Consider the following 18,076-nt stretch of genomic DNA (forward strand, 5'->3'; position numbering starts at 1 on the left):
ATTCCGTGATCATCCCGCCTCCCACACCGCCCACGCTCGTGCGTCCTCATTGGTTGCTAGCTTCTCCTGCTTGTCAGTCACCGTACGTCACTCCCGCGTGGCTGTCCATTGGCTGTTGGCCGTACCTGTCTTTCTCTCACCGCCTACGCTCCACTGGAGCCCCACTCCCCCGTTCTGGCGTTCTCATTGGCTGCCCGCCTTTTCAGGCCCTGCCCCCGCCGGTCCCACCGCCGGTGCCGTCGGTGCCGCCGCCGCCGCCGCCGCCGCCGATATGGCGCGCACGGCCCCTGCGGAGCCACCGCTGCGGCATCCCGCGCCCCCGTCGCCGGTTGCGGGAGAGCCCCGCGCCTCGGCTGAGGCGGTGGTGGCCCCGCGGAGGGTGCTGTTCGCTGACGAGGCCCTGGGGCTGCCTCTGGCGCAGCTACGCCGCTACCGGCCGTGGGGCGGGCCCGGGGCGGGCAAGATGGCGGCGGCGACCGGGCAAGATGGCGGCGGTGGCGGGGCTGATGAGGATGATGATGGCGAGGATGGGGATGAAGGGGAGGAGGAAGAGGAGGCTTTTCCTGATCCCTCTCCGCTGTGCCCCGTTCCCGCTGGCGGGGGGTTTTACCTGGTGCCCACATTTTCGTTGCCGCCCGCGCCGGGCCGTCTGGAGCGGTTGGGGCGTGTGATGGTGGAATTGGAGGCGCTGCTGCCGCCTCCTGGAGCGGTTCCCAGGGGTTCCGGGGTGTGGGTGCCTGGGGGGCGCCCGCCAGTGGTGCGCGGGTTGGTGCGCGTGCTGAACCGCTCCTTCGAGAAGGCGGTGCACGTGCGGGCCTCACACGACGGCTGGGCTACATTCTGTGACCACCCAGCGCGCTATGTCCCACGCAGCCCGCCTGGGGCAGCAGTGGGAGGAACAGGAGCAGGAGATCCCCTCCTGGATCCGTGTCTAGGCCTGGGCCCTGGCCAGACGTCTGCCTCCTCACCCGACGACGGTGGCCGCACTGACCGCTTTGCCTTCCAGCTGCCCTTTGCTGAGGGCGCGGGCGATGGGTCGCGCCTCGACTTCGTGGTGCGCTATGAGACCCCCGAGGGCACTTTCTGGGCCAACAACCATGGCCGCAACTACACTGTCCTGCTCCGGATCGCACCCGCTCCCACACCCACTGATGCCGAAGGGCTGCCCCAGCAGCAGCAGCTGCCGCAGCTGGAGCCACAGCCTGAGTGCCAGGGTCCTGTGGAGGCTGAGGCCAGGCAGCTGAAGAGCTGCATGAAGCCGGTGAGGCGCAGGTAATGTCTGCCAGCGCCACCTCCACCAACACAGGGCTGGATGTAGCATGGAGGACAAGCCTCTCATCCCAGACGTCCCTCCTTCCCCAGGCCTGCTCTCCAGGACAGGCAGGAGGGTGCATTTGGTCAAAGAGTAGTGGAGCCCAAACATGTGCTAGGCACTGTTTTCAATACTGGGGTGTCATCCATTTATTGAGTTCCACTATAAGGCCCTGAACAAGACAGACACCTTCCCTGTTCCCAACCATCCCGCAAGGCTCCTCTGGGAAACCGAGTGCAAAAGCAAACAAGCAGATAAGATAAATAGGGCTAAGGTTACTGCTGAGAGGAAAATACTGTAAGGCTCTGGAGGGAGTGGCTGCAGTAGACGTGTTGAGGGCGAGCTCTTGTGAAGAGTCCCAGACGGTGATAACGAAGAGTTATGGAAGAGCAAGTTGGTAGAATTTGGACCAGGTAGGCCTCTTTCTGAGGAGGTGGCATTTAAACTTGAGTTCAGAGTGGTACGGAGCAGTGGCACATGGAAGGAGGATGTAGGTAGTGGGTACAGCAGATTCCGAGGTCCTGTGGCGGTTATGGGTCTGGTGTGAATATCAGCCAGTGTGCTGGAGTGGGGAGAATGTGCGGTGCGATGGTGTGGACTAAGGGTCTCCCGGTGTGGGGAGTGGAAGCTGATTCCTATCTGACACAGCAGGAAACCAGGGTTACAGAGTAGAGAAACTGGTTGAGGAAGTGGTGGCTCTTGGCTTTTTAGTTTCAACCATTTCTGGCCTTGAAGTCCATGCACACTTTTTTACTGTTCCTCTGGTAGACTGAGGCCTCCTGTGGAGTTTAGGGAGTGAGGCTATATTCTCACATAGAAACATTAGCCTTGGCAGAGGCGGACACAGATGAGAAGCGGACTTGAAGCTCATTTCTCTCTTTTTTCATTTGCACACCTTTTATAAATTTGACGGGCTGGGAGAAAGACCCTTTATAACCCAGGAGACTGTTATAATGCTTTTCTAGGTCTTTACCAGGGCTATAAGTTTGTCAAGGGCAACAGCCATGTCTGATTCCCGGGGTCAGTTAGATTCCCTATGAATCGTATGAGAAATGGGAGTGGGAGGTTGCTCTTTTGGCCCTTAGAAGCTGCATGATGGATCAGAGTGCTGTGGGATCTGCTGGTTGTGTTAAGGGCTTAGGGTGTGAATGGTTCTAAAAGGTTTAGGTCTTAGTGGACGGACCTTGAATCATTAAGAACTTCGATTCTGCCATTAGATTACCTGGGTTCAAACCCTATGCCTGGCACTTTCTAGTGTGACCGTATCCAATTTGTAACTGCATCATGCCGTAAATAACTACCCTCATCTGTAAAACAGGCAATTATGGCACTACCGCACAGGATGAGTAAAAGCACTCAGGGTTGAGCCTCGTTCTAAGTAGTGCCATCGAGGTGTTAATTATCGTTAATGCTTAGATGCTCATGTACGTCTGTATTCCTTTCCCAAACTCAGTTTTCTCATTTGTCAGAGAGGAAGGGTTTTCCCATTGTGTAGTTAATTGGATACACCACCCTTAGGCAAGGTAACTGAGGCATAATTGTAGCTGTAAAAGGTCTGGTGGCCAGCATTTCCTGATCTCCGGTAAGAGTGGTTGGGACATTCTCCTCCTGAGGCCAGCTGCATGTGCTGTTGATTGTAGGCGCTATAGTGAGGCCTAGGTTAACGGGAAATGGGGAGCTCGGAGAGGTGCTCCGGCTTGCTCAGAGTCACTCAGCTAGTTAATAACAAGGCCAGGGAGGAAATGTTAGGAATGCTAGTTTTAAAACAAATCCCACATTTCACTGATGGCGCTCTTAGCTCTTCCCTTTGTCCCCTTGTACCTGTTATGTGTACTTCATGTTTTATTGAGATAAACAGACGTGGATTGTACTGATCCCGAGTGCATGGCTCAGAAGATTTACACATAGGTATCCTTGTGTATTCCCCACCCAAATCCAGTGCCACCAGAATGGCCTGCATTTCAATCACTTCTCATCCTATTGGCAGTTGTTGGAGCTCTTTCTGTAAGATAGACAGTTTGGGTACCGAGGTTTGGTCATTTTCAAGATTGTTAAAGGAAGGGAAGAGACAAATCAAAACCTTGCCGTGCCAAGGTGGGTGGAGAGGGTGTTTTTCTTTTAAAATACATGGGTGGTTTTAAGGAGAAATTGAAGTAGTTCATTTAGACAATTGTTTTGGTAGCTGGCCCCATATTTGTGGTTCCCAACGTGACTTGAGATGTTATTTTAAGTGGGCAGATGGCTTTTTGATAGCTTCTTTATCTTTTGATCTCAGCTCTTGCAAAGGGGAGGCTGGTGTGTGCTGCTAGATCAGCGATAAGGTTTTCTTTGTAGGTCGGTGGCTTTCCTAGCAAATACATTTCAACTTATTATTGTTTTAAGGCCTGTGTGCTGCTGCTGATCTTAAGTGCTGTTGAAGAACAGATACCCTCTGTGATCTCGCCCTCTGGGGAAATGGTGGTGGACCTCTGGGGATACCCTTTTCTTATCTGTGGGAGGCCTGCTGTAGAGGGCTTCAGAAATGTTGGCCGCAGGCCCACTGTGCAGCTGGCCCTTGTCAGGTGGGCTCAGAGAGATGATTGGCAGCCATGAGGATATAGTCCAGAGGCTCAAATGGCTGCTTCTTCTGGGTTGCAGGACCAGGTTTTCAGTACCCAATAGGTTTAGAGATAATCCATCAGCAGCATTTTTGGTAGGGTCTGTTATGTACTGAGCACAGTGCTAAGAACAAGCAGAAGAGAAGATACAGGCTGGTTCTAAGACTCCCAGGGGCTTGTGATAGAGCCAGATGGCGAGGCTTATGTGAGGCCTTAGCAAGTGACACGTGGCTGAGCCCCCTTTCCTGGCTGGGCATTTTACTGAGTATTTTTGTATAGTCTCACTTGTTCTCAGTAGTGGTTTCTGTGAGCTAGATTACATTAAATCCCTCTTTTCTGGGTGAGCACAGAGGCTTTGAGTTCTCAGTGCTTGGACTGATATGGGAAGGAGCCCTTCTGGTGTGTCTTGGCTTTACACTCTGAGGAGGTATCCTATTCCTCTTAAAAATAAAGATCAACAGAAATCTGGCCCTTAAATACCCTCACCGGTGCTTGCTTTGGCCTCTGCTAGCATCTAGGTTGGCTTTGTATTGGTTTCTGCTCCTGAGCTTTTGTTACCACATCACTTCTGTTACTCCTTTGGGGTTGTTGCTCATACTGCTTGCTCCACCAAGAATGTGTTGCTGTAGCCCTCAGATTCTCCTCATGAAGACTCCTCAGTTCTAAGAGGGTTTCCTCAGGGGAGTTTGTATAGCCCAGTCTCTGTAGGTCCTTAGTTTTATTCATAGCACTGATCAGCAATTCAGGTTGGAAAATGCCACATGGTCTAGTATGTGAGCCCCAAGGTAAGGGCCATCTTCTATCCTGCCCCATTGTCCTCTGTGTCCTTTGATCCACCCTTGGATCCTCTTTCATGGGATCCTTTCAAGTGTTCTTTACCTTTATTTAGACATTGCCTTTTGCTTCTTCAAACATAATAGAAACCATAAGAATGGAATGCTTCCCCCTTAGAGCCCCCACGTCTGAACACCGTCGCCCCTCACATTGTAGGTGAGGAGGGGCCCCTTGTTCCCATTTCAGGCCAGTCCCTGTTCTTTGCTCCAGAGATTCATTTTCTTCTGCTTTATGGTCTTCATTTTCTGAGACCATAACCCCATTTGTCTCTCTTCAGGCTTTTTTTTTCCAGTTCCTCTCACCTGATCCTCTTTGTTGACCTAGCCTCATACCAGGACCTCTGTCTTAATTGCTGAGCCACCTTGCCCTTTGCTTCTGGTCAGTACTTGATGATCACCCTTGTCCCCCTCACCTGAAGAGTCAACAACACTTGCTTTGTCTGCAGTTTTATTAGTCCCTGGTTTTGGCCAAACTGAGAGGGTTCATGGGTCTCTTCTGGAAATGGTTAACTACTCCTATTCAGGTCCCCTCTGGCTTTGGGACCACAACTCTGCTTGCTTTCTTCAAAATCCCTGGCCCTTTCTCCTTGTTCTTTCAGCCTTAATTACTAAACTTGGTGTCTCTGCTTGACTGAATCCTTAGTTTTCTCAAGCTTGACTGTCTTCCACACAGTGCTCCCAAACAACCTCTATTCCATAACCATGCATGCCCTGCACTTGTTTTCTAATCATCTTTAAGCCCTTGCTAATTGTAGCCTGTTCCAGGGCCTAGTGTTCTAGCATATTTCTTCCTTTTCTAATGGCACTGGCTTTTGTCTGTAGCAAGACCTTTATTAGGGGATTATTGGGTGACTGCAATGTTAGACTGTAAGCTCCGTGAGGGGTAGGGACATGCTCTGCATTGGTGACCACTGTATTTTCACAGGCCTGCCTTAGTGCATGGCACTTAGTAGGTGCTCAATAAACATTTGTTGAAATAATGAGTTTGAGTATTTTTTCAAATATCTCCACATCAAAATTTAAATTTCATTGTCAGGTTTGCTCACCAGTGTGTCTCCTGTCACTATCCCTGTATACCTGTAACTGGGTAGCTAAGTTGGTGGCCTCATAGACATGAGAACAATTACAGTTGAAACAGGGTGGGTTGGGAATCATCTGAGTGGTCTGAAGAGAGGATTTCATGAGAAAGTGTCCCTTTTGTTCTGCAGAGAACTGGTAGGTCATCATGGTGAAGGTTGTGGGAGGCTGCACATAGGGGCAGAGTAGGGATCTGAGCCTGTGTAGTTCTTCTAGCACTCCGGTTCAGAACAGCAGCGCTAGGCTGCAAATGGGTCCTACCAGCTGGGAATGGCCGGGCAAATTGCTTCCTTTTCCAGAGCCCAGCTTCATTTCAAAAGAATTAGCTTTAAGTACTTTATTGGTGCTTTTCATGTTTTCTCAGTCCATTCAACAACTCATTCAAATATTACTATCATTTCTTCCTTATCGATGAGACCAGGCCACAAGAGGTGAGGTCATTTGTCCCAGGTCACACAGCTGGTATGTGGTAGAGCTGAGACTATTCAAATTTTCTGGCCATTTATTGAAGATGCAAAATCAGTTTGCTAGCTTCCAACAAACATTGAAAAATGGTATAGGAAGGAAATAGCACGGCGCATTTTGACATGTAGTAGAGGTAAGTATTACTTTGAAGAGCAAGTGTTTCGGTTCTCAGTGTGTTGCTGTATTTGCACATGTGAATGTGCTGGCTTATGAGGTAAAATGGTTTTCTCACCCTGGGCTGTGGCCATACGTGTCAGTGAGATGAAGCTTGAGGCATAGTAAGCTGTTCCACAGTGCACAAGTCCTGGAGTTGAGGCTAACACTCAGAAGGCAAAGACAGTGCCCTACATAACTGGATGGATTTCACATCCTTCTCACCCTATTCCCTGCTCCCCCCACCCCAAGCCCATGACTTAAGGTGACCAGAATTCCAAGTATCTTGAAGCAACTTTTGGAAGCCGAATCCCACCGTCACCTCCCACAGACAGTATCATCAGATTGTCTCCATGGGAGCTAGGCTGTGCATGTTTCCCTTTGGGGTTCAGTACATGACCCACTTTGGGCAAGCACAGTTCTCTGAAACTTGGCATGCTGGGAGTGCTCACGTAGGACCCAGATGGTGGTGGTGGTATTACTAACTCTATTTTGCATTACTCTTGGGGGCTTGTTAGCCTTCTTTTGCTCATTCATTCTTTATCCCTGCTAACTCATCTTTCTGTTCTGTCTTGGCTGGCCTGGGCTGAGGCCGTAGCCACCACTTTCTGAAGTCTCATCCTCTGGTCTCCAGGTACTGTCTGAAGTCAGGTAGCTGTTGAATTTCTTTATGGCAGAAAGAACTTTCATACCCAGTAGAGTGGTCAAGATGGGCTTGACTCATACTCACAAATAAGGCATGCCAGCACATTCCCAGTAGTGTGTGTCCTGGTCCACTGTGTGTTCACTGCCCCTGAGAGATGCTACAGGTTTTGTTCTTGAAAATTAGCAGGCACACCATATGTACAGTTTTGTTGTTAATTGCCTTCCATTTTTTAAAGAATTGTTACTGATTGGTGAGTCTGCACACCTGAACTCTTTTTCCTCATTTTATTGCAGTCACAGCTGCTTTCAAGTTTACTGTGAAAGACAGTTCAAAAGCCTCTCTCTCTCTCTCCCCCTCTCTTCCCCTCTCTCCCTCCCTCCCTCCCTCCCTCTCTCTCTCTCTCTCTCTCTCTCTCTCTCTCTCTCTCCCCTCTCTTCCCCTCCCTCCCTCCCTCCCTCCCTCCCTCCCCTCTCTCTTCCCCCCCTCTCTCCCTCTCTTCCTTTCTTCCTCTCCCTTCCTCTCCCTCTCTCCCTCTCTCTCTCCCTTCCTCTCCCTCTCCCTTCCTCTCCCTTCCTCTCCCTCTCCCCCTACTGTATGAGACACTGTCTTCAAAGTAGGGCCATTTTTGGATGTTCTCAGTATGCAGTGTGGTTATCGGGGATAGATACAATTCCTTAAATTGTTCTACATTTGGAAGGAAAGGTTGCTGTTTTGAAGGATACATGTAAAATTTTCAGATGACTTTGACATAGTAATGAAAAGGCCTAGATGAAGGAGATTAGCAACAGTCTCCCCTGCCCCCTGCTTTTCTTTCCAACTCTTAGAGCTTGGGAAACAACTTGTTTGCTTCTGCTCCCTTTGTGGATCTTGAGTGGGGCTGATAGGATGTCTTCAGCTGTGGAAGGGGTGTGGCAGCTGAAGAACGTTTTTGGAATGTATTTCTCTTCATCTGGTTGGAAGTCTCTTCCTGCTAGGGAGTGCTTTCTCTTTACTCACATCTATGACTTAACAGAAGCTTGGTTATCATGCATGTCAGGGTTTAGCCAGATTACAGGCAAGCTTGTGTAGGCCTGTCTCTGGGAGGAAGGGCTAGCTTTCTGTCCATTTGGGAGTGTTCTTGAAAACTAAATTTTTTTTAAACTTTTTTAGTTTTACTTTAGAAGATCCCAATAAAGTAGTTTTTTGTCTTGTTTTTCAAGACAGGGTTTCATGGTGTAAACTTGACTGTCCCTGGAACTCTTTCTGTAAATCAGGCTGGCCCCCCCAACCTCACGGAGATCCAACTGCCTCTGCCTCTCAAGTGCTGGGATTAAAGGTGTGTGCCACCACTGCCCAGCTTCAATAAGATGATCTCAAAACAAAACAAAGGAAGTTATCTCTGCTAGGTAAGAGGCATATGGAGCTGTAGATTCAAAGGTCTGGATTTTAGATCCACTGAAGAGACTGGTTCAGGTCTAAACTAATTTTTCCTGAATCTTCTTTTCTCATCTGGGTTGTGTGGAAGTTGCTGGCTGAGCTCTTTGAGTCACCTGCCCCAGGCTCTATAATATTCAGATTGAAATACCCCTGGTGGGATGCATGAGCCCTAGACTACAAAGGAAGACTGAGTGCCACTTCCAAAGAGTCCAGACTCTAAGTCCTTATATATAGTTAAAAATTTTTTTCCTCCAAAGTGTTGATCAGAGGTTCTTGTAGCCACTCTGGTAGTGGTCTAGCCTTGGAACTGTACACATAGTAGATACGAGAGAGGAAAGAACAGGCGAAAAGCCTTTATGGAAGCTAGGGAGGTAATGTACCTGTCACCATGAGGATTAAATCAGTACATGAGACATCTGGACCATTGGCTAATACCATAGTACTGTGCATAGGCCTGCTAGTGGCATTCTGGTTTTGTGAAGGTGATTCTGATTAGGTATTTTATCAAAGTTGCAACTTAAAAATATAAGTGTATACTGTGTCCTGTTACCTCTTAGGAAAAAAGTTGTGATTATTTCAGTTTTCCCCCAATTCTTTGAATCTTGTAATAATTGCTTCCTCCCTCTGCCTCATTTGTGAACATTTGATACCCACTAGTAAGAATAAGAACAGTGATAGGTCCATGATTAAGTCACACTCCTGGTAGGGTCTGGCTGAAGTACTTGGTTTATGTCACTCAGGGATCTAACTTGGCTGGCAGAGGAACAGTTGGACCAATAGATTCCTCCCATTGATTTAGTTACTACTCTGTTCCAGGCCAGAGAGCTGGCTTTCGATCCTTATTCCTCTTGACTCTCCTTATACGTTCTATGTTGCCTGCAAGGAGGTGATGGCCCTGGCAGCCTGATATGGGGACCAAGGAGGACACAGGCCATTCTGATTCCCTTCCTGATCTCCTTTTGCCTTCCCTCCCTCTGTTGCTTCCTATGTCCCTCAGTCTTCTCTGTCAGCCCTTCTCTTAAAAAAAAAAAGTCTTCGATGATAACCAGGAACAAACCCTAAAGAAGTGATCCAAAAGTGCCTATTGATATTTGGTTTGGAACTCTGAAATAAAGGAAAGAAGCTGGCTACTCGGTGGGAAGGGAATGGTGATACAGTAATGTCAAGGCCATTTGATAGAAGCACAAAGCAGCCATTTTCTCAATGTTTGCAAAAGTCTATAATGATGTTTCTTACTGTTTAATGGACAAAGCCAGCTGTGAAAGTATGTTTGCAGAATCTAAATGGTTTCAGGGAATGTCTGGAATGAAATTTTCCAAATAGTAGCAGTGGTTGCCCCTAGCTCATATGTGATTGTTTTGTTCCCCAAATCCTTATGTTTTCCTGTATTTCGTAAAATTTCTACCATGATTGCATAGGACTCTTATGACGAAAGGACTGAAAAGCAGGGAAAGAGGAAATAGCAGCTGTCAGGTGAGGATGGGTCACCACTGAGGTCCAGAAGGTGCCTCTGTGGGCGGTAGAACTGAGCTCTCAGGGTGTCATATTTATATGCTGTCTCATCTGCCCCACAGGCCTCTTGAGGAAGAGCCGAGGATGAGGAGCGCAGATGATAATACCCTAGCAGGTAAGCATCTGGCTGGCTTTGAGCATTCTAGCCTTTTTAATACTTTGTTTTTCACGGTGTTGGGGCTTGGTGTATGCTAGGCAAATGCTCTGCTACTGAGCTATGTTTCCTAACCTTTCTAGTGGCCTTTTAGCACTTCTTTCTTCCTTGTTTCTATATAAAAAAGAAAAAGGTCACCTCTTCCTTAGACTGTCACAAAAAGCTTCCAATGTGAACCTCCAGTTAATGTCACAGAAAAGCAGAATTAGACTGCTTGGATACCTGTCTTGCTTCCACATTGCCCTTCTCTTCTCTCTTGCAGAACATCCTGATGTTCGAGAGTCACTGGGTCCCCTGTTGGCACCTACCCCTCTCCGTCCATGGCCCCAGATGACACTTCAGGTGAGCAGGACCTTATAACCTTGGTGTGAGTGGCCAGATAGGAAGCTCACAGTGTGGCCACAATTGGACCTACTTTTGCCTATCCTAGAAGGGGGGGGGGTGGAGAGAGTGATATCACAAAAACCAGAATTAGATGGGTGCAAGGGAGGGATGAAGTTATTTATTTGGATTTAACTGTTAATTAGCAAACATTTAGGGAAGGCGTGTGTGTCCTAGACACTGAAAACCCAACCCAATGATATTGTATGGGGATTATATGTTAGGGCAGAGACATATTGTAATAATGGTTTAAATGTGAGGTATTTGAGCTGAAGATGAATTCTTAGGTAAAATGGAGGGAGAGAGAGAGGGACAGAGGGACAGAGGGACAGAGGGAGAGGAAAGAGGGAGGGGGGGAAGTGCCTGAAAAGTGAGGCCTGAGAGAAGAGCATTTAGGCAAGTGGCAAGTCCCTAAGGCAGGCCTCAGCTACTATCTGTTAGAAACAAGATGCATGTGACATACAACAGGAGCAGGAACAGCAGCTCAAGTGAAGGGAAAGTACAGAGGGAGATTAGAGGTGAACTCAGGGAATAGATGGGTGGGGCCAAGGGAATGAAGGTGAGGACCTAGGAATTTTCACTCAGTGAAGAGGACTCAAGGGACAGAGGGGCTTGAGCAGAAGAGGAATGTGACCTGCTATGAGACACTGTTGGAAGAGGGTGGGGACAGGGACACCAGGGAGGAGAAAGCTGGTGAACCATGATGCTGTTGTGAGGGGAGGAGGAGATATTTTAAATGGTGGTGTTTTAACTTTTGTCTATAAAAGTTTTTAAGTAAACGTATATATAAAAGAGACTAGTATAACGAAGCCACATCATCCAGTGTCAATGCAGTTCCTACTTTATAGTGTAACTCGTTCTCTTCCCATTTCCTATGGAATTATTTTAGACAGAAAGAGCCAGACACCATTAAATTCATTAATGCTATAGTTTGTTTCTTAGAAAAACAATCCTAAAACAAAACCAAGCAACCTCCCAATGATTTTATCATAATCATAGCTCCAAAAATTAACAGTGTTTGTTCATATCATCAGATGATTAGATTAGTGATATGATTTTTTTATAACTATTCCCAGGACCCAAACAAGGTGATTTGTTACATATCTTCCTTCTTTCTTTCCTTCCTTCCTTTTATTATTTATTTTTGTTGTCTTTTGTTTTTTTGAGACAGGGTTTTTCTGTGTATCCCTGGCTATTCTGGAATTTGCTCTGTAGACCAAACTGGCCTCAAACTCAGAGTTCCGCCTGCCTGCCTGATTCCCAAGTGCTGGGATTGAAGGTGTGGTGTGGGCCCCCCCGTCAGGCTGATCCATTGCATCTCATTGATATGTCTCTTTACTTTTTAATAGTCCCCCAGTTTTTTCATTGCACTTTGTTTACTAAACCCTGTTTGTCAAGTACAGTTTGACAGAGTCTGAGTTTGACTGATTAGATTCAGATTGAAATACATCTCTTACTCTATTAAAAAAAGTTTAAATTACATTTATTGATTGATTGTGTGTGTATCTGGTGTTTGTGTGTGTGTGTGTGTGTGTGTGTGTGTGTGTGTGTGTGTATTGAGGTCAAAGGACAAGTTGGAGGAGTTAGTTCTCTCCTGTGGTGTAGGTCTTGGGAGTCAGACTGAAGCTGTGAGGTTTGGCAGCAAGCGCCTTCCCTACTGAGCCACCTCACTAGTGCTCTTCCTCTATTTCCAGTCATTCATTAATCTTATTTACTTTAGTGTTTTACTAAATTAAATTTGCTAAACCATTAAGTTTGTTAAATATATTTATTAAATGTTGTCTATCATTATAAAATTGACTTAAACAGAAGTAATTCCATTAAGTTATATTAAATTCTAGGCTGGACTTTCTCTCCAAAGAGAGAGAGAGAGAGAGAGAGAGAGAGAGAGAGAGAGAGAGAGAGAGAGAGAAGGAGGGAGGGGGGAGAGGGGAGAGGGGGAAGGGAGGAAGAGGGCGGGAGAGAGAGAGAGAGTGTGTGTGTGTGTGTGTGTGTGTGTGTATGTGTGAGTATGTTTGTATTCATGTGTGTGTGTGTGTGTGTGTATGTGTGAGTATGTTTGTATTCATGTGTGTGTGTGTGTGTGTGTGTGTGTGTGGTCTAGTTTGTACAGAAAAGTGGTGTAAATATTTAATCTCCTGATTTGTCAACATGCATTAAAATGCAGTTTTCTTCAAGGATCATCCAAAGGGCTTTGGGTTTTGTGTGTCACTAGGATTCCAAACATAATAGATGACTTTGAATTTGTTTATTTTGATGCTTGTATCGAAATATGTCTCTTTGTGGCCAGGAGGATTTTTTTTTTCTCTTATCATCTCCTTTTACATACTAACACCCCCAGTGATCTCTGAGCTGCTCACATCTTTCTATGACAGTAGATCATGGCCTTGTACTTTGCTTGCTCTAAAACTGGAGAAAGCTATTTCATTAAAAAGCCTTTGTTTCTTTTAGTGGAAAATCATGTTTCGAGACTCAGGTTCAATATGAGTGTTGCTAGATTGAGCACTGTTTAAAAGATAATTAGGAAGAGAACATTAACATTTTATTGTATTTATTTATTTGTGTGTTTATATTAGTGTGTGTGTGTGTGTGTGTGTGTGTGTGTGTGTGTGTGTGTAGGTCAAAGTACAGCTTGTAGGAATTGTCTTTTTCCTTTCCAACACATGTATGGGTCCTGGGGATCAAACTCAGGTCATCAGGTTTGGCAGCAAGAGCTATTATTCTCTGAGCCATCCTGCCAGCCCGGAAATCAATATTTTTTAAAAGAGAATTTGTTACTGACAGTCAGTAATCCATTGAGTGCTGATGTCCAGTGACTCACTTAGCATTATCACCTGGGAAAAGAAGTCACTGTGTACTTGCTTGAGCTCTTTGCATATACAAGACCAAGTCTTTGATGGTGAGAGAATTACATGGGGTTCTTGAATATATTTTTGCTGAGAAAACTCTAGGAACCAGGTGTGGGCTGTCCCGGTTCTTACTATGTCTTCTTGTTCCCTTCCTCTTCTGTTTTATTCCATTCTCCCCATCTCCCATCCCCATAATGGAAGCAGGTGTCAGAAGTTACATTGACCAGCAACCTTCAAGAAGGTGACATTCCCAGAAGCAACCCACCTGTGGCTTTTACAGAGGTCCTCCAGGCGCCAGCCATCAGGATTCTCCCATCAACCCGTGGCCTGGGTGGCCCCCCCAGGGACCAGGCCTCAGGGCCTGATGCAAGTGATAGAGCTGCCGGCCCCTTCCTGGAACCCACTCAGCAGCAGGTGGAGGCTACATGGGAAAGTGGAGGGGGTCGGAAGACCCCCATGGTAGGGGCTATGGCAGATGAGCCCGCCAGGGGTCTGGAGATCGTGAGTGGACTGGACGAGTTGCTTGGTGAAGACACTATTGACCAGGAACTGGAGCAGCTCTACCTGTCTCACCTGAGCCGCTTGCGAGCTGTGGCAGCAGGAGGTGGCGGGGAGGGCTGTCCGGATGGCGGCATTTCCCCCAGCCATTCCCTGGGCATGCTCACGGACCGTGACTTGATCTTGAAGTGGCCTGGCCCGGAAAGGGCCCTGAACAGTGCTCTGGCTGAGGAGATCACGCTGCACTATGCACGCCTGGGGTGTGGTGTGGAGCTCATCAAGGACACTGAAGACCCAGATGATGAGGGGGAGGGTGATGAGGGGCTCTCCATGACTCCTTCTAGCCCGGAAGGGGACAGCCCTAAGGAATCACCTCCAGAAATCCTCTCTGGAGCCCGCCCTGTGATAGCTACTGTGGGAGATGTGTGGCTTCCATGGGCCAAGCGCTCTAGATGTGACAGCCCAGTGGTTCTGGGAACACAGGGTCAGTTCACTGAGAATCCAGAGAAGGAGATGGGTGAGGACACCAACTCTTTGCACATGAATAGGGTAATAGTTGGGGTGACCAGGTTCCCTGGGGAGGCTGGGGCAGAAAACCAGATGGAGGCTCCTACTGAGCGGGAAAGCGGCTCCATGTCTATTTCTGAGAAAGAGCTGCCTGTACCAGTTCAGTCAGAGCAGAGTCCTGCCCTCCTTGGTCCCACAGGGACTGAAGTCTGTCTGTCTAGTGTAGCTAACCCTCATGTGAACTCCCAGGATGAAGAGGGTGGAAACCTGAATCTTGAGTCCCCAAAGAGGCCTCCCATGCCAGCAGCCCCTGAAGAATGTGCATGTGGGTCGGCTCCTCAGCTCCAGGGGCCCTTGACCCAAACTTTGGGTGTCCTGGCTGGGCTAGTCATGGTCCCTGTGGCTTTGAACAGTGGTATGTCCCTTCTGGTGCTTGTGCTGTGCCTCTTTCTGGCCTGGTTCTCATAGGGGCTGCCTGTAGGTTCAGCAACAGCAGGTTTCCTTCTCTCTGGGATCTGTCACCCCAGAGTGCTGAGATGAGACCCAGGGCCTGTGTAGTGAGGGACTTTGATTTTGAGAGTGCTTGCCTGGAGAGGGGCCGTCCCATCTCTCAGCTCTCCAGTCAGCACATGCAGTTGTACTTGTGGAGTGGAACACTATGGTGGATGGCGTGAGAAACTTTAGAATGGAACCAGGCATGCCCCCCACCCACCCCCACCCCCAAGCCTGTATTTATTTTTGTATAATTCTCTGGATGAGGGAGAGTGGTCATGAGCTGGTCTTGGGGCACAATTACCCAGAGATATATTTATTAACAGCCAACCTTGTGCAACCTGCTGGAGCTTTATTTTTAATTTAATTTATATAGAGTACATATTATTATATGCCACAATAGAGCTCTATGAGAAATGATGTGTCTTGCTGTGCTGGTCTCCTGTTTGGGCCTGAGTGTATAGGGTGGTCACATTCTGGGGAACGGCCGTGGTCTGTGGTGGGAGAGGAGATGGCCATGCCTACTGCTGCCTCCTCAATGTGTCCTTGAGGATCTGTATCTCTTTGCCTTGTGCTCCTAATATATGTGGTCCTTTGGTCGTGCATATTTTGTCTGTGGGAGCCTGTGTCTGTGTATGTGGGTGGTTTTGGTGGGAGCCAAGAGGAAGAGTATCGGCATTAAGCATGTGTCTGCAGTGGACATATGGAGACATATGCCAGAAGGTTTTGAGGTGACTGCAAAAGCAGCTTTTGACACCAGCAGGGAGACCCCTTAAACGCCCAAATGGGGAAGGCACCAGAAAGGAGTTCATGTACTGTGAAAAGTTTGTATCAGATTTGTTGTCCACAGACATTGCATTTCTACTCCAAACAGGAACCCCAGAAGCTTTAAAGGAAAGGTTAGATACATTTATTGCATGCAAATAAAAACTCTTGGCATAGCAAAATAAAACACAATATATTTATTTACTTCCCTTTACAGCAAAACTTAAAAAAAAATGGCAATCATTTTGATGATTTATTTATTCAGACTGACTGAGAACTCAACAGTTCTCCGGATGCAGCTTCCTAGCAGTAGGATTATGGGTGTGTGCTAGGATATATGCCACGGGTACCACAAAACTTCTCACAAGAACTGTTGTAGGAACTGTTTCCATGTCCTGCATTCCTCCACTACCCCGTGCCTTTCCGAAACGATGCCAATCTGTACTTTCCCCCAGCAATGTTAAAGAATGCCGCCGCTGCTGCTGCAGCGACACTTAAACACACATGCTGTCTTACATTGGCTTCCTGGCAGCATTTGACAGTTGGTCATCTCTGTTCCAAGTCATTTATTCGCTTGGTTTCCAGGATGCCACGCTCTCCTACTGTCCCTTATTTCACACTGGCTATTCTATAACTGCACCCATCAAGTAGATTTGCCCAGTAAATGCCTGTTAAATGAAACCCATGGGGAGAAAATCCAGAGAAGTATGGCTCCAATATCAGCTTAGCTTCAGAAATACCAACCAACTGACCACCTCATCTCTGCCCTGTCGACACAGAGTAAAGACATGGGGACTGAGAAGCACAAAGAAATCTCTGTGCAGCGTGCTCAGTGCACTAACAGTACTCTGGGAAAGCACAGGATAAACACATAGCCTAGTAAGGAACTCTAGAAATCTTGAGTATATGGTACCTTGCCCGAGTTCCCAAAAGTGAGAAAGAGTTCATCTTATAGTGAAGGGGAGGAGGAAAAGACCAGTGGTTTGGAAGCAAAGACCTGCCAGTAAGAAATTCAACACACCTGTTTTTCACAAATTATTTTTTTGAGACAGGGTTCCTCTGTGTAACAGCCCTGGCTATCCTGGAACTCACTTTGTAGATTAGGCTGGCCTTGAACTCACAGGTTAAATGTGTTTGCCACCATGGCTGGCAAGGATATTTTTTAAAAGATTTTATATATATATATATATATATACATTGTAGCTGTCTTCAGACACACCAGAAGGCATCGGACCTCATTACAGATGGCTGTCGGCCACCATGTGGTTGCTGGGATTTGAACTCAGTACCTCTGGAAGAGCAGTCAGTGCTCTCAACCTCTGAGCCATCTCTCCAACCCCCAATTTTTATTTTAAATATAGCTTCTCTGTGATCTGCCTGCATCAGCTTCCTGGGTCTTGGGCTTACAGCATTAATTACCATACTTGGCTCCAAGAAGGCATTTTGACTTTCTCAGATATCAGTGTTTGTGATCTATGGATTTCCATAGATTTTCTTTTAAAGATAGGCTCTTGCTATGTAGCCTCAGGCTAGCCTTGGTCTGTCCATCTTTCTACCTCAGCCTCTTAGGTACTAACTAGAACAATATGCCTGGCTTTGATTTGATAATTTATGGTTATTTGAAAAGGTTCCTTATGTCAAATCGTTTGAAAAAAAAAGCAGAGAAATTACTACCAATACATAACTTATTAAATGAATCTTCAATAGGAACAGAAAAGTTTAAGTAGTTTTATAACCATTGAAGAAGCAGAAGTTTCCCTACACAGAAACTCTGGACCCAGATGGCTCTGCTGTTTTAAAACCCAAGAAACAATTAACTCTACTTTCCCAAAAGTAGCTCCATGATGTAGAAGAGGAGAGTGTGCTCAACTCATTTAATGGGCTCATAGAGTCTTGATGTTTTTAAAATCTGAAGAACTGAAAATGAATACCAACAAAACCATCTCATGAACATAGACAAAAATATTCTAAAGCAAATGATTGCTCAGTCCAATATATAAAAACAGTCTAAGATAGTCAGGCAGTGGTGGTACACGCCTTTAATTCTAGCACTCAAGAGGCAGAGGCAGGGGGAATCTCTGAGTTTGAGGCCAACCTGGTCTATAACCAGAATAATCTGTGGAAAAGTTTAGGATGATTAGAAAAATTTCAGAATACAAAATCTCTATTTAAAAGTTGTGGTGATTATGTGTGTGACTAGACATAGTGGCACATGCCTTTAATCTCAGTACTTGGGAGGCAGAGGCTGGTGGAACTATAAGTTTGAGGCCAGCCTGGTCTACAAAGTGAGTTCCAGGACAGCCAGGGCTACACAGAAAAACCTTGTTTCAACTCCCCCAATTTTTCTTTTTGCTTGGGCTGGGACTGTCGTTCAGTGGTAGATGCTCAACAGATGTGAGACCCTGGTTCTATCACAAGT

General features: G+C 46.9%; 1 protein-coding gene across 2 annotated transcripts; it reads left to right on the forward strand.

Moving 5' to 3' along the window:
* The first annotated feature begins 234 nt into the window (after window positions 1-234).
* On the forward strand, window positions 235-15,232 carry PPP1R3F (protein phosphatase 1 regulatory subunit 3F). 2 transcript variants are annotated; one of them, XM_080909849.1, is made up of 4 exons: window positions 235-1,272; window positions 10,074-10,126; window positions 10,428-10,507; window positions 13,597-15,232. In XM_080909849.1, exons 1-4 carry the CDS (start codon window positions 272-274, stop codon window positions 14,866-14,868), a joined length of 2,406 nt encoding a protein of 801 aa, XP_080765975.1. In that variant the 5' UTR covers window positions 235-271; the 3' UTR covers window positions 14,869-15,232. The 2 variants fall into 2 exon arrangements, with proteins under 2 accessions (XP_080765975.1, XP_080765976.1); XM_080909850.1 differs by having other exon boundaries at window positions 13,600-15,232.
* Window positions 15,233-18,076: the final 2,844 nt, after the last annotated feature.

This window comes from Micromys minutus, assembly GCF_963924665.1.
Source record: "Micromys minutus genome assembly, chromosome: X".
Lineage (NCBI taxonomy): Eukaryota > Metazoa > Chordata > Mammalia > Rodentia > Muridae > Micromys > Micromys minutus.